General features: G+C 47.1%; 1 protein-coding gene across 1 annotated transcript in view; it reads left to right on the forward strand.

Moving 5' to 3' along the window:
- The window catches only part of RASGEF1B (RasGEF domain family member 1B), a 267204-nt gene that overhangs the window by 227784 nt on the left and 15087 nt on the right, over positions 1–24333 (forward strand). The window contains exons 2-7 of the mRNA XM_060247136.1: positions 3464–3646; positions 10045–10167; positions 11597–11734; positions 20345–20557; positions 20944–21018; positions 23597–23692. Coding sequence (XP_060103119.1) covers positions 3470–3646; positions 10045–10167; positions 11597–11734; positions 20345–20557; positions 20944–21018; positions 23597–23692 — 822 coding nt within the window. The 5' untranslated portion in view covers positions 3464–3469. The remainder of the gene's footprint in view (positions 1–3463; positions 3647–10044; positions 10168–11596; positions 11735–20344; positions 20558–20943; positions 21019–23596; positions 23693–24333) is intronic.

A 24333-nucleotide genomic window follows, 5' to 3' on the forward strand; every position in this document is an offset into this window, starting at 1 on the left:
GGTCCTTTCCCTTCCCCAGGCTCTATCCCTAAATCTCCAGGAGTTTTCCCAACCCACAGTTGGCTACCCAAGACTTCACCTTCAGAAGCTATTGCCACGATAAAGTGGCTACTCATTCAGGTATCACAAAACTCTTGTTTTGGCTGCAGCAGTCCAGCTAACCCCTTAGAATGCTTTCTAACTTGTTATTCAAGTGTGGCTGTATTAATCTATATCCAGAAAATCCAGCTATACCTTTTTGAAGACAAATGTTTCATTGACAAAGCATAAGCTTCTTTAGACTGTTAACCCCTTCATTAGATGCTGATTTCCCTGGTTTGTAGCTAACAATTCCTCGGGCATCTGACGAAGTAGGTAATAGTCTAAATCAGGGGTGTCAAACATGCAGTTTGGGGGCAGAATCAGCCCCCCCCCCCCAGCGACTGGCTGTCATCTGCTCCCTTCTCCCTCTCTCTTGTTTCCTTCTGCATCATGGCTTGCTTTGCAAGGCTTGCTCAATTGCACAGGAGCTACTGAGCAAAACTTCTATTTTCTCCATTGACTGAGGCTCCTCCCTTGGGGAGGAAGGGGGTGGAGGGAGAGCTTGCTTTGCCAGGCTCTCTCAATCGCACAGCAGCACTACTGAGTCAAGCCTCTCTTCCTTCTATTGGCTGAGGCTACCCCTCACAGTCCCCTGGAGAAGGGAAGAAAGAGCCAGAGCTTCCTTTGCCCAGTTCCCTGGATCCCATGGGAGAAATACAAAGAAAGCATCTTTAAGACCAATGAGTGCCAATGTTTTAAGTTTTTTTTAAAAAATGTATTTGTGTTTGTCTGTGTTCTTTATAAAATTTATGTCTCTGCTACCTAATCTTAAATAGGTATACACATAGCCCAGTCCGACATGGCCCGGCCCAACAAAAACTCATTTATGTCAGATCCAGCCCTCATAACAAATGAGTTCAACACCCCTGGTCTAAATAAACTCATACGCCGCTCTTCTGAATGTGATGTATTCAGTCCTACAGTGGACTGTAAAAACACTTGTGAAAATGTACAGTGCTCTTCAGCTCATGTGACCTTGCAATCCAATGAACAGGAAAATATGCAAATATTAGTGGTAAGACAAAACAGAAATGGGTGAGGAGAACGGAACCAGGAGCAGTGGTGCAGACTCCCTCAAATGCTCCCTTTTGAGCTTTGTGACGCAAGAAGGTGTAGGTATTTTCCTGGCTGCAAAGTTTGGTGGGAAGTGTTGGTAGGAAGGACTCTTTGGTGGTGATTGCAAAACAGAAAGGAATAAGACAGACATCCAGTCTTAAGAAGTGGCCAGTTGGTTTTTTTCCTATCGGCTTCTTATTATTGTCCCAACAGTTGACCTGATGCTCAGATGGGAAGACAAAAAGCCTCCCCTTTCCCTTCGGAGCAGCTTGTGGCATCCTCATGCTGTCGAAGCATCACCTGCCCGGCTCCCTCCTGCCAGGCCCTGGTCACAAGAGCCCCCTTGTTCTGCTGGAGCCCGGCACCTTTTCCCTTCCTTGTGCTGCAGTGGCACGTGGATTCTTTCTCTTTGCCTTGCTCCCCCCTTTCCTCTGTGCAAGTGGAATCCAACCCTGGCCTGAACAGCTGCTCGGAGCGAGGGATATGACTTTTTTTCATTGCCACCCTCCCTTATTTTGATGCAAATCTCCTTTGGCATCTTGAAAAGAGGGATTAGCAATGAGGGTCATGTAGGGCAGGGAGCCTCTGCTCGCTGTACCCCCTCCCTCTGTGCGCCTCCCCCCCTGGACTCCTGAACAGCAAGTTTTTGCTCTCTTTCATTGTCAACTTTCCAAATCCTCTAGTCTTGGGCAAGTCTCTTTGAATGCCTCCATTGTCCCAACCTGCTGCCAGAAGCAAGCCAGCCTCTTGGCTCGCCCTGTGTGCAGTGCGTCTTCTTTTTTGTCCCCCAGGAACCCAGCTAATAACTTAATAGCTTCTCATCTCCCTCTAGAAACCGGGGGGGGGGGGGAGGGCGGCAGAGGTGCTTTGTTGGTAGTGGCAGAATGCACAGATGGAGGGAGGGAGAGAACCTTCTAAGCCACAGCTTGTGCCATTCGGCCTCCAGGATCAGGTGTTTTCCCAGACTAGGAGGCACGTGCATTTATTTTTAAAGAGGAGGCTTTCTTTCGCTCAAAGAGGATTTGATGCACAATGCAGAGAGAGAGAGAGAGAGAGAGAAGTAGCGGCATCTGCCCTTTCTGTGATGGCTTGGGTGTTATTGAAGCTTCTCAAAGGCACACGCAGAGTGCCAGCACTCTTGAGTGGCAGCTGGCTGCCCCGTCTCCTCCCTTTCCTAATTGCATGGGGGGGGGGGTCTGAACCGTGGGATAAAATATTGTTTTTGCGCAGTGCTTTTCATTTGCAGTCAGGATGCAGCTTAATGAAAGTGATTTTGTCTTGGTTTTAATAAATCCAGGACTTGCATTCCAGTTTAAGGTGACTGTAATTTGTGGGGGGAGGTGTTTACGTGGAGGTTCGTCCTGCTTCCAGTTCAGGGGTTTCAGTAGCTGTCATGGCAGTTCTCCTTGTAGTCATTTCCTTTTCCCTTTTTGGGGGGGAATTGGCGTTTGTCTTTTAAGCAGTTTGCATTCTGCTTCCCACCCTCACCTTCTTTACAGGGTTGTTGTGAGGATAAAATGGAAGAAAGAAGAAGAATGTAAGCCACTTTGGGTCTCTATGGGAGGGAAGGCGGGTGGGTTGCAGATGAAGTAAATAAATAAAAACTTTCATTTGGTAAAAGAAGAGGAGGTTGGATTTATGCTCTGTCCTTTACTACTTGAAGGAATCTCAAAGCAGCTTACAGTCTTCTTTCTCTTCCCCTCCCCACAACAGACACCTTGTGAGGTAGGTGGGGCTAAGAGAGCTCTGAGAGAACTGCTCTTGAGAGAACAGCTCTGAGAGAGTTATGACTGACCCAAGGTCACTCCAGCAGCTGCAAGTGAAGGAGTGGGGAATCAAACCTGGTTCTCCCAGTTAAAGAGTCTGCACACTTAACCACTACACCAAAGTGCCCTAGACTGGCCTACAATGACCGTACAAACAACACAATAAAAAATTGTGAGCAATGTCAATGTGCCGTTACCGACTTAACAGGTTTTTCTATGCAGGATGCATTGCAGCATTCACAGCCTCTTCCTGATACAAGAAGAATAGCTGGTGAGGGCACTCCCATACCTTCCAACATTTCCAAAAAATAAAATGAAATTTCACAGATGAAAATAGGGACACTGGTGCATGAATGAGTGGGGCAGTGGGTGGAGTCTGGCAGCCTGGAGAGCAGCCATTTTGGGACCCAGTTGGACTTATTGATGTAGCTCTTGGCAAATCTCTGTGGTCCAGCCACGTTCCCAACAACCATATTGTGACCTTCCCCCAAAGGATTCTTGTGGACACTGAAAAGGACTTAATAAATATTGAATGCAATGTTATTCTGTGCTTTTTTCAGGAAAACATGCCTCAGACGCCTCCCTTTGCCACGATGTTTGACAGCAACGGTTACAACCGGAACCTGTACCAGTCGAAAGAAGACAGCTGCGGAGGCCTGTATTACCATGACAACAACTTGCTGTCGGGATCCTTGGAAGCCCTCATCCAGCACTTAGTGCCCACCGTCGATTACTACCCTGATGTAAGTCTGGGCCATTTACAAATTAAATTGGCTTGGCTGAGCCGAACTGGGCCAGCTCAGCAAGGTGTGCTGTGCGTTTTATGGGGAACAGCTTGTCCTGTGGGGTCAGGGAATAGCTGCCAGCCATCACAGTAAGCTGTTTTTCTTGTCAAGCTTGATACCGATGCCTCTTAAAAAACAAATTTGGCCATAGAGTGCTGTTTTGCTGTAGTTTTCCATTTACTAAATCCCTGAGCTGTCCAGCAATGCTGCAGTCTATCAAAGTTTTATTGATAAAAGCTCACAAAGAGTCATCTTGTGAACTGAGAGGCTAAAAAATGTCCACTCTTCTTTTGTGACCAACTAGTTCAATCTTGTTTTGACTGTGTTTTTCATATAGTCTAAGCCAGGATTCCCCATCATGGTGCCTGCCAAGTGTTTTTAGAACATGGACGGGACCAAGGAACTTTTTTTTGACCAGGAGGGCTTCTGATTGGCCATTGGCGATCTGTTTGGCTGCACAAATTTTTTTTTAAAAATGTTGCTTCAGCAACAGCTTCCACCACAAACACAAAGATTGTCATTCTGTGACTGAAGCTTTTAAACAGAGCTTCTGTCTGAAATACTAGAGTTACTGTTAGAGTTATGTGTGGCCTCACTCCCTGAGATACTGTAGTTGGCTCCGCCTCTTTTGGCAGCCATTTTGTGATTGCAATGTCCATGCAGTGTCAGAATTCCAAAGGTGTCCTCAGGTTGGGGACTTCTGGTCTATCATATTCATCAGTAAAGTTGAAGCTGTCTTATAGATAGCAGCATCAATAATGGGTAATTCTAGTTGTCTCTGGCTATATGGGTGTGGTGATGTTCATTTCCCAAAATTTGGACTGCATGTGAACATCTGTGGTGGGAGAAACAGTCTTCCATGGTGGGAGAAACAGTTTTTCATGTGCAACTGTGGTCAGAACTGCAGGACATTCATATTCCTTGTGGCAAATTCTGGTGGGGATCATGTAAATAACCACTTGTATGGGGTTTTGAGTGAAAGGTGGCTTTAAAAATATGCTAAATAAACAAAAGGATTTTCAAATGACTAGTTGGTGGCTAATTTTGCTGCAGGGGTCTGAGTTAGGTATCGACTTTTGGTCTCTTCATATTCTTGATTACCATATATGGTTTAGAGGCTTTGAACGGAAGTTAAAACAAGAATGGTAGCATACCGTGTGTGTTAATGACAGTTAGGAAATGGGTCCTGAGGGGAAAAAGAAATGGTTCTTGAGAGAGAAAGGGCACGATCACATCATACAGGACCACTTCTTATGTAGCAATTTGAGTCTTATCAGAATTCTTCTAGTTTCACCTTGAAATTCCTCAGATACTTTACATAGGAAAATTAACTCTCCAGAGTCATGGAAAACTGACTTTTGGTTGAATTTACAGATACCATTTCTGTGTAGGAATACCACATATGGCCTATGCATACAGTCCTGGGTCTCATTTTTCACGTGTGGGAGTAGCGAGGAATTTTTTCCAGTTGCTGCTTCTCATTGTATGTAGCTGTCTTTGAATGATCCCTGGAGAGAGCATTTAAGGACTCTTTTAAATGAAATTTTTTGTCTGATTGCTTGGTACTTGTATTATATTGTAGTAATTGCACACCTTGATAGTTGTATTTCTTGAATTTATTAACAGTTTCAGAGTTTATTATTTTTTGGCTTCTCTTTGCATAGCAGATTTGTGTGCTGATGGCAGATGATTTATATGTAGCTTTCATACACACACTTGTGAAAACATCACATATGCCAGGTTTTCTAGTGTATTGATTGGGCATGTGTTCAGCCACGATGGTTCTCACTTTCCGGAATGAGGATGTCCACATGTGACCAGTTTCTTGTCTGATCTGAGTTGCTCGTCTTGTGTAATGCGCTGAACAATCCATGGTGCAAGATTACCTTAATGTGAATATTGTGTATGTGGCTCCTTGAAGATCAAATTACCTTGGTCTGTGATCATGTCACGCTTCCCCATATGTTTTACCGCTGCTTGATATTCTTGCATGGAAGCTCTGTAATAGGCCCAATGACACACTGGTTGAGAACTCACATGGGAACTGCTGACTCTTGAAGCCTTGTGGAATTTTCCATCCTATGATTGGCTGACTGATAGCAATATACGACCAAAGTTGCGTGCCATGAAGAAGCAGAAATGGCTATATCAGCTGGTCCTGAAGTGTACATATGGTGGGATAGATTTGAAACATTTCAGTGTAATGAATCTAAATACACCGGTGAGATCCCTTAGTGGAAGCCTGGAGATTTTTTTTTGGGGGGGGGGGGGGCGGAGCCTGGAGAGGACAGGGTTTGTGGAGGGGAAGGATCTAAGCATGGTATAATGCCATAGAGTCTAGCCTCCAAGGCAGGCATTTTTTCCAGGGAGATCTTAAGAACATAAGAGAAGCCATGTTGGATCAGGCCAACGGCCCATCAAGTCCAACACTCTGTGTCACACAGTGGCAAAAAATGTTATATACACACATACACTGTGGCTAATAGCCACTGATGGACCTCTGCTCCATATTTTTATCTAAACCCCTCTTGAAGGTGGCTATACTTGTGGCCGCCACCACCTCCTGTGGCAGTGAATTCCACATGTTAATCACCCTTTGGGTGAAGAAGTACTTCCTTTTATCCGTTTTAACCTGTCTTCTTGCACCACCTGAAGGTTGGCTTGATTCAGAAAAGTAAAAAGCTTGTCATTCCTCCATACTTTTTTTTTTAAAGAAACAAATAGGTTATAGAAGTACTTGATCCTGTTTCCATATATCTCAAACAATACGTAACATAGCATATATAACATACCTCAATACAGCAAATGCTTCTTTTTCCCCTTTTTTTATTTCCCTCCCCCTCCACTCAAAACTACCAGTAATAATTCCTTATTTTATATCTGTAACTATAAGCACACCTTGCGGAGTTTAACCAATATATCATTATTGCCCCCCTTTGCTTTTACCCATCATATACTCAAACCACCTCTTCTTAACTTCCACAATCTTATTCTCACCTAGCTTTTCCTGTTTTAATATCGTTAATATGTCTGACTGTACCCATTCATATCAATAACCATTCCAACTGTCTATAGCCCGTTTTGTAGCATCTTTCCAGCCAAATGCCATAACTGCATGGACAGCTAAAATCATAGCTTTAAATAGATCCTGGTAAAAAGGTAAAGGTAGTCCCCTGTGCAAGCACCAGTCATTTCTGACTCTGGGGTGACATTGCTTTCACAACATTTTCACGACAGACTTTTTACGGGGTGGTTTGCCATTGCCTTCCCCAGTCATCTACACTTTCCCCCCAGCAAGCTGGGTACTCATTTTACCAACCTCGGAAGGATGGAAGGCTGAGTCAACCTGGAACCGGCTACCTGAACCAGCTTCCACTGGGATCGAACTCAGGTCGTGAGCAGAGGGCTCCGACTGCAGTACTGCAGCTTTACCACTCTGATTCATCTATTCTATAGTTCCCCAAAATTCCCATAAATAACACTTTCCTTGATAACTCCACTTTAACCTTACATACTTCCTCCACCATTTCCAAGATCTTTTGCCAGAATTTAGTCATCTTAGAACACTCCCACCAAATATCCCTTTTCTTTTTTACAATGCCACCAATCGGATGTTGTCATTCTTCCATCCATTCCATTTTATGGATGCTGCTGAGCAGAAGTCTTCAGCATGCCTTGGGTACCCTAGGAAATTTAGACCTTGGAATGCTCCACTTGAGATGAAGAAAGATGAAACATCAAGCGGTCTTGTCCATTGGCTGCCTGGCCATCTGCTGCCCATCAGTGCTATATCCATAAGGTGAGGCAGGAAAAGGCATTCTTCTCTGACTTGAATGTATAGCCAAGTAGAAATTTGGAGCTGCGATGTCCCCCTTCATGTTGAAGGGGAAACATTATGAGCTGCCAGAAACTCGTGCTCTGAGCAAGGGGAGGGCGCAGTCTGGCGCCCTCTCTTATTTCAGCAGAACTTACTTTCAAATAAATGTCACACAGCAGCAAATCTTCCATGGAGCATTATACACTCGTATTTCTCTTTTATGGAAAAGGTGAACACCCAGTGGGATCCAGGAGCTCAAGAATATGTGAGCCTCTGCTTCTCCCTCCATGGGGAATCAGCTGCTTCTTAGTTTCTTCCATGCAGCTCAGAGATTCCCCGGGAGAGGCTTCATGAGTTTTTGTTTTTGTTTTAAAAAAAATCCTTGATCTGTCAAAAGAAAGAAAAAGTGAAACCCAGCTAGAGTGAGTGGCACTCCCGCACTTCTCTGCCAGGACTCCTGGAGTCGATTTCTGACTTGCCACAGGGGATCAGGCTTGCGAGCCTGGAAGGAAGGTCAGCCTGGCGGGCAAGCAGGGCTGGCCCTAGGGAGCGTGGCGCTCTGGGCAGACTCACTGCCCGGCACCCCTGGGGGCCCTAGGCAGGCACATGCACGCACACACACCGCTGGGCTGGCCATCGCCACGCTCAGAGAAGCGCTGCTTGGCTCTTCTTCAGCGCGGCCCAGGCATCTGAGCGTTCTCTCAAGAGAGCCCGTTCTCTTAAGAGGGCTTCTCCCCCTACTTTCTGGAACTGGAAGGGAGGGGGAACAAAGCCTCCTCCAGCGCTCTCTTAAGGGAACACTCAGATGCCTGGGCTACGTTGAAGCAGGTAGGACTGAGTCTAGTGGGGCTCCTCCGAGCACGCCTGGGGGGGGGGGGCGAAGCGCAGCACTGCGGAAGGGGAGGGAGGGGGGCGACAGTGGCCGTGGCGGGGGGGAGGGAGAAAATCAGTTATTTGTCTTGAGTGCCGGGGGGGGGGGGGGAGAGCCCAATTCGGCACACACACCCCGCCCCTGTCCTGGTGCCTTAGGCAAATACCTAGTTTGCCTAGTGGGCGAGCCAGCCCTGCAGGCAAGAACATGGAATTTGAGTCTGGGAACCAATGGCAGGATTGAAGGATACCAGAAGTAACTTCATAAATGTAACATTTTAATTGGCAAGCCTGTTCAGCGAAAGAATTCTTTCTTGGGGGTATCCCTCCAAACACCAACATCATTCGCTCTTGAAATTCAGCTGTAAATTTATTTGCAGTTGTATTGCCCGTGCTGGCCTTTGGGGTGCTATTGGGGCCAGTTTACAAGCGCATTGCTGCTATCATGATTCTCCTCCCTTCGCCATATTTCCCATGAGGGCCTGAGGATATGTAAAAGCACCTGGTTTATCTCTTCCATGTATGTGCTTGCGTAACTATGCTGACCCTTGTTTGTGGATCATATGAACCTGTTTTCTTGGTGGACACAGTGACAGGGCTTCTAGACCTGATGGCACCTGGGTTTTGGTCACTTTGTGACACAGTGTTGGACTGGATGGGCCATTGGCTTGAACCAGGGTTTTTTTTTGTAGTAGGAACTCATTTGCATATTAGGCCACACCCCTCCTATGCAGCCAGTCCTTCAAGATCTTACAGGGCTCTTATTACAGGGCCTACTGTAAACTCTTGGGAGGATGGGCTGCATCAGGGTGCGTGGCCTAATATGCAAAAGAGTTCCTGCTACAAAAAAACCCTGGCTTGAACCAACATGGCTTCTCTTATGAGCGCTCAAGCAAGAAAGTGCAAGCAGGAAGCTCGTATGTGTACCCAGACCCACAGGAGAGACACAGCAATGGACATGCTTGTAGAAGTGTACAAGGAGGGGGTGTCACAGCAATTTGAACTTTCTAAAGCACTGCACAAAGCATGGTATCTCGGTAGTACTTAACAGGGAACCCCATAAGTACATAGCTGTTGTAGTATATCCTCCTGTTGTGGTTAGGAATCACTGACCATTCATACTTTGCCGTTCTCTCCAGCGGGGACCCAAAGCTCCTCTCTTCCATTTTATCCTCACAACCACCCTGTGAAGTAGGTTAGGCTGCGAGCATGCAGTTGGCCGAAGATCAGCCAGTGACCTCCCATGGCAGAGTGGGGATTCGAACCTGGGTCTCCCAGGTTTTAGTCTGACTCCCTAACCCCCACTACACTGGCTCCCTGGATGCCACCCTCAGAATCCAGAGCAGAACCAAGAGTCTGTTAGCCGCAACGTTGCAAATCCTCGGAAAGGGGAGAAGTTCTCGAGAGGCCAGTTCTTGCACACTCGTAAGACGAGATCTGTGGCTTCGCTGAGCAACCCCTCCTGCCCTGGCTGCTGTCCAACCTTGCCCAAGTTAGGCGTGGGATCCAAACAGAGGTGTTGGTGGAAGCCATGAAGTTTCAGTTCTTACCTCTGCAGCAGAGGGGCCATTTCCCAGAAAACTGCAACCAGTTCTGCCCTAAAGGATGAGCACACAGTCGGTTTTGAATGGTGAGCATCATTTTATTTTGTGTTTCCCTCTCCCTGCAGAGAACCTACATATTCACCTTTCTGCTCAGCTCCCGGCTCTTTGTGCACCCCTATGAGCTGATGGCGAAAGTTTGCCAGCTGTGCATCGAGCAGCAGAGGCTTGCGGAGCCGGCAGCTGATAAAGTAAGTGGGCTGGCTAATAAATGTAATTGAGTGTTGCACCAAGCTTGATTTATGAGAATGAGAGAGAGAAGCAGAGCGAGAAGAAGAAACCACTGGGAATTGTGCTCAGCCAGGAACCTTGGCCCACGACTGCGGCAAAGAACTTTTGTATCCCTGCTATCTGCTTGCCCTTCTTTTTTCCAGCTTGCATACTTGACAGAGGTTGCCTGTTGCCTCCCTGTTGAAGCAGTTCTTCTTGGGGCTTTGCACAACATTGTCATCTGGCTGTCCTCCCCCCTCCTCTGGATTTTTCCTGGCTCTGCTGCATAGCAAGTTTAGGGAAAGTGTGGCTGGAAAGGTGCAGATTTCCACACCTGCCCTGTCCACATCTGGTGCCACTCCCCCCCCTTCTGCCTCTGTTTTCCTCCTATCATTGAGATAGATCAAGATGGGTAGCCAAGTTAGTCTCTCTGTAGCAGTAGAGAAGAACAAGAGTCTAGTGGCACCGTCGAGACTAACAAAACTCATACTCTGCCACAAAATTTGTTAGTCTTGAAGGCCCCACTGGACGACTCCTCTTCTCTACTTCTTACCATTGGTGGGTTGTTTCTTTAACTATCAGTAGTAGATATATTGTGCAGACCTGGATGGCCAAGGCTTGCCCAGTCTCATAAGACCTTGGAAGCTATGTGGGTTGGCCCTGGTTTGTACTCATATAGGAGACCACCAAAGAAGTCATTGAATCATAGAGTTGGAAGGGTCCCAGAGTCATCTAGTCCAACTCTTGGTGCTTGGGGGGCACAAAAGTGGGAGGGCTTCTAGTGTCCTGGCCCCACTGGTGGACCTCCTGATGGTGCCTGGTTTTTTGGCCAATGTGTGACAAAGGTTTGGACTGGATGGGCCATTGGTCTGATCCAACATGGCCTCTCTTGTGTTCTTATAACTCCCTGCTCAATGCAGGAAATTCACAAACACCTCCCCCTAAGTTCACAGGATCAGCATTGCTGTCAGATGGCCATCTAGCCTCTGTTTAAAAACCTCCAAGGAAGGAGAGCCCACCACCACCCAAGGAAGCCTGTTCCACTGAGGAACCGCTCTAACTGTGAGGAATTCTTTCTAATGTTGAGCTGGAAACTCTCCTGATTTAATTTCAACCATTTGGTTCTGGTCCTACCTTCTGGGGCCACAGAAAACAAGTCCGGGGTTGCTACGAAAGGGGCAGGCAATGGCAAACCACCTGTTAGTCTCTGGCCTTGAAAATTCCACTAGGGTTCGCCATAGGTGAGTTATGGCTTGACGGCACTTTTCGCTGCCATCCCAGAAGAACCTTGCAGAGGAGGAGAGATATTGAAGTGTCTTAATAGTTTCAAGGAAGATTCCTGTGCATTGTTCCAAGAGATTTGGAGGTTCACAGCGCTGCTTTGATAATAGATTTTTTTCCCCTTCCCAGAATCGGTTACGGAAGATCGCCCCCAAAATTCTGCAGTTGTTAACAGAGTGGACAGAGACGTTTCCTTATGATTTTCGAGATGAGCGAATGATGAGGAATCTAAAAGAACTGACCCATCGGATAGCCAGTGGAGATGAGGTGAGTCTTTTGAATGAGCATGAATTACTTTGTTGGGTTTCAGTCTGTCTCCGTCATGAACCATTTGCATACAATAATGCCAGATGCTCTCCTTTAATCTCTTTGCATATGTGCAGACACTAATGCCAAAAAACAGCAAGAGATTCCTGCACACACCCACCCACACACAAACACACACCCTCCCAGTGCCAGTGCAGGTGAAGTAACATCACCTGTAATAGCTCTTGTGAAGACACCCAGTTCAAATTTCACTTCCGCCATGCATGTCCTAAGTGGCCTTACAATCTCTCAGACACCCCTCTCCTCACAACATGAGGACATTAATATTGACATACCTAGAGGGGTGTTGTAAGGAGTGCAGTTTGAGGGAGTTGACACTGGCCTGCTTTATGGGGTTGTTGTAAGGAGTGCAACAAGATATACAATTTTAAATATTCATGTAGAAGAAGAAGATGATGTTGGATTTATATCCCACCCTATACTCTGAGTCTCAGAGCGGTCGCAATCTCCTTTACCTTCTCCCCCCCCCTCCCCCCCAGCACACACAACAGACACCCTGTGAGGTGGGTGGGGCTGAAAGAGCTCTCCCGGAAGCTGCCCTTTCAAGGACAACCTCTGCCAGAGCTATGGCTGACCCAAGGCCATGCTAGCAGGTGCAAGTGGAGGAGTGGGGAATCAAACCCGGTTCTCCCAGATAAGAGTCCACACACTTAACCACTACACCAAACTAGTGGTGGGGACCTAGTGGGGACCCAAAGCAGCTTCAAAGTTTGTTCTGCTCCCCTCCGTCTACCCTCACAACAGCAATCCTGTGTGGTAGGTTAGCCTGAGAGAGTGAGTCTGGCTCAAGATCATCCAGTGAGCTTCCGTAGCAGAGCAGGGTTCTGAATGGAGGTCTCCCAGAATCCTGATCTGACACCCTATCCAGTCTGGCGTGTCACTGTTCAGCTAACGTGGGTGTGAAAGCACTTTGTCCTTGCAGAGGAGGAGTGATATTGAAGTGTCTTAATAGTTTCAAGGAAGATTCCTGTGCATTGTTCCAGGAGCTGATCCTTGGGAAATAGATTTGCATCTTTCTCTATAAGCAGGGTTGCTAACTCCATGTTGGGGAATTCTGGAGATATGGGGTGGAGCCCAGAGACTGTGGGGTTTGGGGATAGGGTTGCCAGCTCTGGGGAATTACCTGGAGATGTTGGGGGTGGAGCCTGAGAAGGGCAGGGTTTGGGACGTGAGGTCATAGAGCCTAGCTTCCCAAGAAGCCATTTTCTCCAGGTAAACTGACCTGTCATCTGGAGATCAAGTTGTAACAGCAGGAGACAGCTGGAGTTCTACCACCTGGAGGGTGGCAGCCCTATTTGAGAAGGGGAAGGACCTCAGAGGGTGTAATGCTATAGAATCCACCCTCCAAAGCAGCCGTTTTCCCCAAGGGAACTGATCCCTTTAGCCTGGAGACAGCTGGAATTCTGGGATATCTCCAGGCCCTGCCTGGATGTTAGGAAACCGACAGAGACTTGCGGAAAAATGGAGCAGGGAACAAGGTATACACCTCCGTGAAAAACCAGCCTCAAAAAAAATATAACAAATGATACAAATGTTTATAAACATAGCAGCCAAACATATAACGTGAAATTAATCATGAAATAGACAAAAGACCACGTTCAGACTCAAGTCCCTTTATAGGCGAATTAACTCCAAGAGATAAGAAGAGTAGTCCAAGTCGTGGCAAAGGCGGGTTCTTCTAGGGAGTCCAACGCTCCAGGATGTCTTCACGAATTTTAAAGATGAAATAATCCAGTGCAGCAGGGCGCAAGAAACGCAACAGGGCCGTACTTGATCCCCTGTTTCACTAACCAGCTTCTACGAGCTTTGGAAAACCATCATACATTTTACAATAGAGCAGAGCTTCAAAGATCTTAACAACAAGTTGTGTTTCTTGTTAATTCGCCTATAAAGGGACTTGAGTCTGAACGTGGTCTTTTGTCTATTTCATGATTAATTTCACTTTATATGTTTGGTTGCTACGTTTATAAGCATTTGAATCATTTGTTATATTTTTTTGAGGCTGGTTTTTCGCGGAGGTTCCCTGCCTGGATGTTGGCAACCCTACCTGTAAGAGTGGAGCATGCCTCAGACTTTATTCTGGGAGGTGGGAGCGCCTTTGGCATAAAAAGTGTCTGAGATGCTGCCCTTTCACGGCACAAGATGCCCTTTTCAGTTGATGCTCTTTTGAGTTCCCTTTGCAAGATCACGTACTTGAAGCCTTTTGTGCGATTTATTTTTCCTTTTTTGTCGAGTGCCCTTCATCCCCCCCCCCCCCCCGGATTTCTGCGCTCCTCCTTTGATCTGCTTTTGGCATTCCTTTCGACCTTCTGTCCCGCCTTCCCCAGCCCAGCTGCCTGGTTCTCCTTCAGCCCTCCACCTGTTCGCCAGCTGGTGCCTGTCAGATAGCCCGAGGAGACGCAAATGTTTCGATATGTCTGTCGCTTCTTAAGCTGGGCTTTCTATCCCACCCTATTCATGGGGCCCAGGGTGGGTTATGCCCATTCAGAAGCATATGCTTTTTTCATTGTTCTTAAAGGCCTCACGGAGTAAAAGACCAGCTGTTTCTTCTTCTCCTCCTTTTTTGAGGAAGGGAAGGCATGCACAGGGAAGTGAAAATGTTGTTGAGGCGAGCCATGAACGATCCTGGCCAGCAGAGGGGTCCTTTTGCAGAGGGGTTTTATAGCAGGGGTTTAAATACACGTTTTGATAAAAGCTTCCTTGAGGGGAAGAATTTTGCTTTTAAAACTTGAGTTTCTGCATTTAGGAAAGACTGTGGACTAACATAAGACACATAAGAGAAGCCATGTTGGATCAGGCCAATGGCCCATCCAGTCCAACACTCTGTCACACAGTGGCCAAAAAAAAAAAAATTATATATATATGATTTTTCTGGGAGATTACCTCACAAATACATTGACAGTTGCCTGGAAAATCCTTCCCACAAATGTTCAGGACACTGTAAAACATGTTATTCTGCTGGGAAGAATTTTACTAGTTTGAGGGACTCTGGAGACCTGAGAGGCTGGTTTAGACCAGTGGTAGTGGCTTGGGAGCCACGGGCGACTCTTCTGAGTACCGCTCCCCCAGTTTAGCACCTGTCCCATATTGCTTGCCTAGTGAGGCTTATGAAATGGTGTGTGAAACTGATGGGCAGTAGGTACAGGATGGACAAAAGGAAATCTTTACACAGACAGTAAATAAAATGTGGAAATAGCTGCCAGACAATGTAGCAATGGCCTTGGGGATAAACAGCTTTAAAAGGGCATTGGATTGATTCATGGAGGAGAAGTCTTTCAATGTCACTAACCCTGGTGACTAAGCCTTTGAATCCCAAAGCCAGGAGGCAACATCTGGGGAAGGCCTTGGCCTCTATGCCCTATTGTTGGCCCTCCAGAGGAACTGGTTGGCCACTGGGTGAGACAGGATGCTGGACTAGATGGACCACTGGTCTTATCCAGCAGGGCTCTTCTGATGTTTATATGAGGGGAAGGCCTCAGCCTCTATGCCCTGTGGTTGGCCCTCCAGAGGAACCGGTTGGCCATTGTGTGAGACAGGATGCTGGACTAGATGGACCACTGGTCTTATCCAGCAGGGCTCTTTTTCTGTTTTTATGAGGGGAAGGCCTCAGCCTCTATGCCCTGTGGTTGGCCCTCCAGAGGAACCGGTTGGCCACTGTGTGAGACAGGATGCTGGACTAGATGGACCACTGGTCTTATCCAGCAGGGCTCTTTTTCTGTTTTTATGAGGGGAAGGCCTCAGCCTCTATGCCCTGTTGTTGGCCCTCCAGAGGAACTGTTTGGCCACTGTGTGAGACAGGATGCTGGACTAGATGGACCAGTGGTCTGATCCAGCAGGGCTCTTCTTCTGTTCCTATGTTCTTATGACTGGAGGACGAATAAGTCACAGGCCTCCATGGGGCACAGCCCTCATGCCAGGGATAGAAGTGGACGTGGCTCTTTTGGTTGGTGGTAATTGTGAATGTGGCTGTCTGAGCTGCAGGGTGAGTACTGCTACTGTAGGCCATTGATCTGTCTAACCTGGCACTGTCTACTCTGACTGGAAATAACTCTCACTATTGCCTACTGTTCCCTGAATGACAGCAGCTCCCCATGATCTCTGCCGCTTAAAGCTTATATATTAATATCCCAGAGCTGTTTCAGGACATGTTCAAATGGCAACTTTGGTAGGCAGGAACAGGCCAGATACGTGTTGTCCACTTTGGGCCTCGATGCAGGCCTCTCCGGGCTCAACCCTATACTACAGTTGATCTCTACTGGCGACCAGGAAAAGAGGGCAGAAATTTTCATACGCTAATTCTCATTCATAGATGCAAATGTATACACAGTTACCATGAGTAGAAATGCAGCTCTATCAGAGGCAGCTGGCAAAGCTCAGCAGTTTGAGTGACAGTGTGTCACTCAAATATTGTCAGAAAGTCTCTTCAGGGGGAAAAAAAATAAAACCCACTTCAGCTAATTTTTTTTTACTGTTCCTGAGCATTTTGGAGGAGAGGTCTCTGAAGAGAAGTCTGCAAAAGGACATTTGGCCTCTCTGCTGGTACGCAGGGCTGTGTCTGAGAGACGTCGGAGGATATTAAATAGGATGCCCTGACCTGGCTGGCGCAGGCAAGCCCAGTCTCATCAGTTCTTGGAAGCTAAGCGGGGTTGGCGCTGGTTAGTACTTGGATGGGAGGCCTCCAAGGAAGTCCACAGTCGCTGCTCAGGAATGGCAAACCACCTTTGTTCATCTCTTGCCTTGAAAGCCTTTGCGGCTAAGACATGAAGCCACTTTCTACCATCACCCCTCAGCCACTGTTGGGTGTGTGGGGAGGATAGTGTTGCCAGTTCCAGGCTGGAAAACGGGAGATTTGGCGTTGGAGCCTGAAGAGAACAGGGACCTCAGTGAGGTACAGTGCCATAGAATCCACCCTCCAAAGCACCCATGTGAGGCAAGAGGGTTGCGAACTCTTCAAGTCACACAGGGAGAGAGTGTGCAAGTGACTAGACTGATTTACTTTTTATATAACTTTTTATTACACTCTAGTCTAAGGTAACCACAGTGCATCAGACCAAGAACACTTGAGAGCAGACAAGCAAACACAAAACAGGAAAGACTACCTTTGCTAGGCTAAAACCAAACTTCTAATCTGTGCACGGCAAGTTAGAGTCTCTTTACCTCAGGCCTTCAAACAGCATGACCCTGCCTCCAGCAAACTGTTGGACAGGACTCCTGGGCAAGCATACCTGGATTGCTCCAGCCAGGAACCTCTACTGTTGGGATGTGTATCAAGTTATAATTTCCCCCTTCCCAGTTAGGTGACAATATACTCCAATCAGCTTCTCCAGGGGAATTGATTTTCTGTAGTCTAGAGCTGAGCTGTAATTCCGGGGATCCCCAGGAGGCTGACATCCCTAACTGGGAGCAGTACGGAGATGAAAGGCAAAGGGAACTGGGTTGGAAGGGGAGAGGCCAAGTGCCGTTCAGAGTGAGATGATGGATGCCATCCAGGCCTTCTCCCTCCCTGCATGCCCCTCACCACCTGTTCTGCCAACTGGGAGAGCAGCCCGAAGGCTTCCGCCCTTCTGCTACGGCTTCACAGTCGGGTGGGGGAAAGAACTCCGATCTCTTATCAGTGATCTCTTTGATTGCATTTTGAAAAGGAAACTGCTTGAGAAAGCCAACATTGCAATACGGTTCTGGGCCTCGTAAATTATGAGTTATATTGGCTAGTAATTCTCTTGGACGGATAAAAAGCAGACTCCAGTGACCTTGCTTCTGATGTGCTGCATTGCAGATCCACACACCAGCATTGCGGAGTCCAAGATATCCACCAGGTTTTCTTTTGTAGGTTCAGGCTCCTTGTTTCTGCTCCAAGTGGCTGAACGTCCACTCTGCTTCCAGTGTAGTCCTAGGTTTTCTGGTGTGATAAGATGATGAAGCCCCCTGAGTAGCCCTAACTGGGCTGATCTCATCAGAGCTTGGAAGCTAAGCAGGATTGGCTGTGGTTAGTACTTGGATGAGAGACCACCAAGGAGAATGGGTATAGCTATGCGGGCCATGGCAAACCACCTCTGCTCATCTCTTACCTGGAATCCCTCTTGGATGGTGTAACCAGGAGTTGGGTGTGACTTCACATCACGCTATTGTTAAGATGATGGACCTACCCTAAATTGGGTAGCCCAGGAAATCCTGATCTCGTCAGATCAGGAAGCTAAGCAGGGCCAACCCAGACAGGTAGGAATACCAGGGCTGGGATGCAGAGGCAGGCATATCAAGCTACCTCTGAAAAAGTCCAGGCCCCAGTAGGGGTCACCATGACTTCCAGGCATGCAAGCACAGACACTCATACATGTGTGGATGGAGGGAGAGATGGATGCAGAGAGATAGAGGGATGGATGACTGGATAGATAGATAGCTCTGAGTTGGGATATACCTAGAGATTTTGGGAGTGGAACCTGTGGAGGATGGGGTTTGGAGAGGAGAGGGACCTCTGCAGGGTACAAAGCCATAGAGTTCACCTTCCAAAGCAGCCATTTTCCCCAGGGGAACTGGTCTTGGTCATCTGGATCAACTGTAATAGCAGGAGAGCTCCAGGTGGCACTTGGAGGTTGTCAACACTAACCTGAGGCCATTCCATAATAAGTTCCATACTAGAAACAAGGTGAAGGTTGAGCCAGGTTGACTCTTGACGCTCCTCTGAACACTGTAGTTCTAACTCTTCTGGAGCATAACTTTCTGGGCCGCTCTGTCTACTTGCATCGTCGTCGTTTTTGAAATCTGTAAAGCCATTTTGTATAGTCCTAAAACTGTCATGCAGAATTGGGTCAAATATCTGTTTGCCAAATGCAGGTCAGCTGGGAATGCCTGCCGGGGAATGGAGGACTGGATGAATAAATCTCACATTTCTCTGTGCAAAAGTTGCCTGTCTCATCAAAAAGTCTGTTGGAAAGGAACAGTGTCTGTGAAGCATGGGATTTCCCCTCCCTCAGGGTGGAACAATTCTGGGATTTCTCATCCTCTCCCCAGTGACTCTGTATAGGCAAATAATATGCTAAATTCCAGCTTCCTCCTTTGTATAATAATGCAGATGCAGCTTTACTGAATTATATTCTCCTTTCCCAACCTCCGTTTGTTTTGGTTTTTCCAATCTATTTATCTGATAGGTGTTCCACAGACTATGCAGAGGCAAACTTGGATTTGCAGTAAAGCATACACTTTTCAGGGAAGCTGCAGCCAATCATAATTCCCCACCGAGTGTTATTTGGATATGCATGTATGTATTGGTTATACTCACCAATTCCAGAGCTTTTTTTGTAGCAGGAGCTCCTTTGCCTATTAGGCCACACGCCCATGATGTAGCCAGTCCTCCTGGAGCTTACAGTAGGCCCTGTACTAAGAGCCCTGTAAGCTCTTGGAGGATTGGCTATATCACGGGGGTGTGGCCTAATATGCAAAGGAGTTCCTGCTACAAAAAAAGGCCCTGGCCAATTCTGTTTCTAACTTGTATATCTAAAGATGTGGTGTGCCTCTGTATTTAGATGCACAACACCTATCTACCTGGAGATCAGGAAGATGAGCTATAAAGCAAAACCAGTAATGCCACAATAGTGGTCTCTACACAGCTGCCTCACGCTGACTGTTCATTGGTGCCGGACTTAACAACTTGGCATTCTTCAGGGAGGCCTCTGGAACCTCTTTTGTTTTATGTTGGTCTTTATAGCTCTCTGTTGCAATAACAACTAAAAGTCCTCTCTCCATTAGTCTCCCAAGCTGTCACATGGTCCCTTGGTATTCTGCGGAAAAACCTTGAGCCAGCTTTTTAACGAGAAGGGTAATCGCAAGTAACCAGCCAGCTGCCTACCCCTTGGTATCTCCCCTCCCCTCCTCAAAAATAATTGGTTGTTTCAGCTCAGAGATGACCCTTCAGCTAAGTTCTGTTGTGTGATGTCCTTTATGCTCACTGTGTATCATGGCTTCAAAACTGTCCAGAAGCCCCTTTTGATTGGTATTAGTCCCTGCCCTAGGAGATGAACCATTGACCACACAACCCCATGCTGATTTGACTTTGAGAAAGAGGTTAAACCAAAGAAAGAGGAAGAATTATGTCTGTGGCTATTTCTGGGAGAAAAGAGCATGTTTTCTTGTACTGGGCATCCCCTTTTTGGCTTTTGCTGCTTTAATTTTTATGTTTGTGTGTGTTTTTAAAGCAATGTTTCTGTTAGGTTTTGCTTGGAAGGTCAAGCAGGCAAAAAGTGTAAAAGATGAGGCCCACACTTAGATTGAACTCTCAGCTTGCCGTGACCACAAAGCTTTGCAGATGCTGCTTATTGCATAATTTTGTTGGGGCTGGGATTGGTTCTTTTGCCTTACAGATTTCCCATTGACTGTGGGAATGGGAACTTTGCAGGGCAGATATTCTGCCGGCAGATCAATGAAGGCAACTGTGGCTCTTCTTCCCAGTTGCATTAACTGAAATCGTAGCAGTCATAGAGGGTTACAGCAACCTATGTGACCACTCAGGACACTACATAGATGCTAAATGTCCATCATTGTCCCTGTTTTTGGCAGATGTACCGGAAAAACGTTCAGCAGGTCACCCAGAGTCTCATTAGAAAGCTGGCCTCGCTCAGCCAGTACGAAGAAGTGCTTGCAAAGATCAACGCCAGCTCGACGGACAGGCTGACGGTGCTGAAGACCAAACCCCAGGCCATCCAGCGGGACATCGTCACTGTCTGCAGTGACCCCTACGCTCTGGCCCAGCAGCTGACCCACATAGAACTGGTGAGTAAAAAAGCTCTCACTCTTTCCCACTCCCTCAGATGACTTGTTTATTTAATTCTTTTCTACCTCACTTTCCTCCCTCTTGGGGACCCAAAACAGCTTACAGCATTCTCCTTCATTTTCTCCTCATAACGACTCTGTGAGATTGGTGAGGCCGAGAGTGCGTGACTGCCCCAGGGTCACCCAGCGAGCTTCCATGGCATGAGTAGGGATTTGAACCTGGGTCTTCCACATACTAATCCGACACTTTTAACTGCTACACCTCGCAGGGTCTCCATTTACACGTGTTGTTGTGGTGTTTGTGTTTTGTGGTGTGAGACTTTGTTTTGGTTTGAAACTTTGAACTTGGAATAAGCTGCTGAACCAATCTTTCTTTCATTCTTTAGGAGAGGCTCACCTACATTGGACCGCAAGAATTTGTCCAAGCTTTTGTACAGAAGGATCCCCTGGACAACGATAAGGTGAACAGCACGGGTTTATGGGAAAATGTTAAAGCACGTGTTGGTTTCCTGTTAATGGGTTAAATTATATAGCCATGTTGGTAGAACAGCCATTGTTCCAGACTGATATCGCCTTAGAGACCAGCAAGATTTTGAGAGGCAGAACTCCCTTTGTCAGATATGTTTGGCTCTTGAAAACTTACAATCTGGAACTCTTGCTTGTCATTAAGGTGGTGCTGGACTCAGATCACGTCCATCGGATAAAGTAGCACCCCATAGCTGGAAATGAATGAACATGTCAGATGACAGGGGGTTTATTTGCAAAGGAAGTTAAGAACATAAGAACATAAGAGAAGCCATGTTGGATCAGGCCAACGGCCCATCAAGTCCAACACTCTGTGTCACACAGTGGCAAAAAAATTTATATACACACATACACTGTGGCTAATAGCCACTGATGGACCTGTGCTCCATATTTTTATCTAAACCCCTCTTGAAGGTGGCTATGCTTGTGGCCGCCACCACCTCCTGTGGCAGTGAATTCCACATGTTAATCACCCTTTGGGTGAAGAAGTACTTCCTTTTATCCGTTTTAACCTTTCTGCCCAGCAATTTCATCGAATGCCCACGAGTTCTTGTATTGTGAGAAAGGGAGAAAAGTACTTCTTTCTCTACGTTCTCCATCCCATGCATTATCTTGTAAACCTCTATCATGTCACCCCGCAGTCGACGTTTCTCCAAGCTAAAGAGTCCCAAGCGTTTCAACCTTTCTTCATAGGGAAAGTGCTCCAGCCCTTTAATCATTCTAGTTGCCCTTCTCTGGACTTTCTCCAATGCTATAATATCCTTTTTGAGGTGCGGCGACCAGAACTGCACACAGTACTCCAAATGAGATCGCACCATCGATTTATACAGGGGCATTATGATACTGGCTGATTTGTTTCCAATTCCCTTCCTAATAATTTCCAGCATGGCGTTGGCCTTTTTTATTGCAGACGCACACTGTCTTGACATTTTCAGTGAGTTATCTACCACGACCCCAAGATCTCTCTCTTGGTCAGTCTCTGCCAGTTCACACCCCATCAACTTGTATTTGTAGCTGGGATTCTTGGCCCCAATGTGCAGTACTTTTCTCCCTTTCTCACAATACAAGAACTCGTGGGCATTCGATGAAATTGCTGAGCAGAAAGGTTAAATAGAAAGGGGGACAGGAAGCCGCTGCTAGGAATCGATGGCTTTTAGCAGTTACAGTCCCATAATAATTCACTGCTATGAAGCTTTCACCAACTTTTGGTTTGAACCCCTCATGGGGTTTTCAAGGCAACCATGGTTTGCCGTTCTCTTCTTTTGCATAGCAACCCTATTTTCCTTGGTTGTCTCCCATCCAAATACTAACTTCAGCTGAACCTGCTTAGCTCCCATACAAAGATGCAATGTAGAAGGAAAATACAGTTGTGTGGGTACCAACCTCTACTGGTTCTTGGCAGTAGATGGGCCCTCTCAAAGTTCTGGGCTCCTTCCTGGGGGCTTCCCGCTAGGTTCTGCATTAGGAACAGGGTTCCCAACCTCCAGGTGGAGCCTGGTGTTCCCCTGGAATGACCTCTGATCTCCAGAGTACCGAGATCCATTTCCGTTAGAGGAAATTGCAGTTTGGGTGAGTGAACTTCGTAGCGCCACAACCCTGCTGAGCTCCCTCCCCTCCACAAGCTCCACTCTCCTTGGCACTCCCCCAAATCTCCAGAAATTTAACAAGCTGAAGTCGTTCCAAAGTAGAAGCCAGCGGAAGGGCTGAGTTGTTTTGTGCAGGGGAAGTGTGGCCACAGGGTTTCATCGGGGAAGAAGAGGCGTTGGTTTTTATACCCCGCTTTTCTCTACCTGAAGGAATCTCAAAGTGGCTTATGATCACCTTCCCTTCCTCTCCCCACAAGACACCTTGCGAGGGGTGGGTGGGGCTGAGAGGGTTCTGAGAGAACTGTGAGTGGCCCAAGGTCACCCAGCAGGCTTCCTGTGGAGGAGGACTGGGGAATCAAGCCTGACTCTGCAGATTAGTGTGCTACTCTTAACCACTGCACCGCACTGGGGGAGGTCTTGTTTCAACCCAAGGGTGAATGGACTAGCTGGGCCATGAACACAAACAGCAGCTTTGTGGGATGAAGCTTTAGCTAGGAAAACCTCCTGAGTCCTTTCTGCTCAAGCCGTCCCTGGTGTTTTCCACTACAAAGTACAACTGAACCTCTTCTAAGTCAGTGGCTCCCAATTTGGCACCAGGGACCGGTTTTGTGGAAGAAACTATTTCAATGGACCAGTGTGGGTGGGGGTGCTGGGGTTTTTGCTGCTTCAGGCTGCCCCATCTCTACACCTCATCCCTGCCCACCCATGGGGGTCTTTAAATGAGGAATAGGCCAAGGCCTCTGCCTCACTCAGCGGCCCAGTTGCTAACAGGCCACGGACTGGGACTGTCAAGGACCCCTGCTCTAAGTGATACTTTGGAGCATCAGGCTGAGTCCGTGGCACAGCTGCAGGGTTGGAATATTTCCCCCGCCCCCGAAACAGGGCCTAGGAAATTTAACACCTTGTCATTTTTTCCCTAACTTCATAGAGCTGCTACGGCGATCGGAAGAAGACTCGGAACCTGGAAGCGTATGTGGAATGGTTCAACAGGCTGAGCTACTTGGTGGCCACAGAAATCTGCATGGTGAGCAACAGGCTTTTTCTTTCTACCCTCGTTGCTTAATGAAACATTTCTCTATTATCAGTGTTTGGAATTCCTCTTAGAGCTAAGAACCATTCTGTGGGTGCCGTACAATGAGATGGTTGACTGGCATTGTGGTAAAATTCAGAATGAGCAGAGGGTGACATATGTTTTAATTGGAGATGTAACATTTCTGGAAATTTTGAAGCTGTAAAGAAAAAAACATTTTCTGTTTCCCCCTGTTTTTAAGAAATAATAGTTTTAAAAATAATGTTGGAGGGTTAAATATATGAACACCTTGTCATAAATAGACAGCTTAAAGAGAGGACTGGATAAACCTATGGAGCAGTGGCTGCCACAGCATATTGTTTGGAACTCTCTGTCTGGGGCAGTGATGCTCTGTATTCTTGGTGCTTGTGGGGGAGGCGGCAACAGTGGGAGGGCTTCTAGTGTCCTGGCCCCACTGATGGACCTCCTGATGGCACCTGGGTTTTTTGGCCAGAGTGTGACACAGAGTGTTGGACTGGATGAGGCATTGGCCTGATCCAACATGGCTTCTCTTATGTTCTTATGTGACACAGAGTGTTGGACTGGATGGGCCACTGGCCTGATCCAACAGGGCTTCTCTTATGTTCTTATGTGAT

The sequence above is a fragment of the Heteronotia binoei genome, chromosome 9, assembly GCF_032191835.1.
Source record: "Heteronotia binoei isolate CCM8104 ecotype False Entrance Well chromosome 9, APGP_CSIRO_Hbin_v1, whole genome shotgun sequence".
Classification (NCBI taxonomy): Eukaryota; Metazoa; Chordata; class Lepidosauria; order Squamata; family Gekkonidae; genus Heteronotia; species Heteronotia binoei.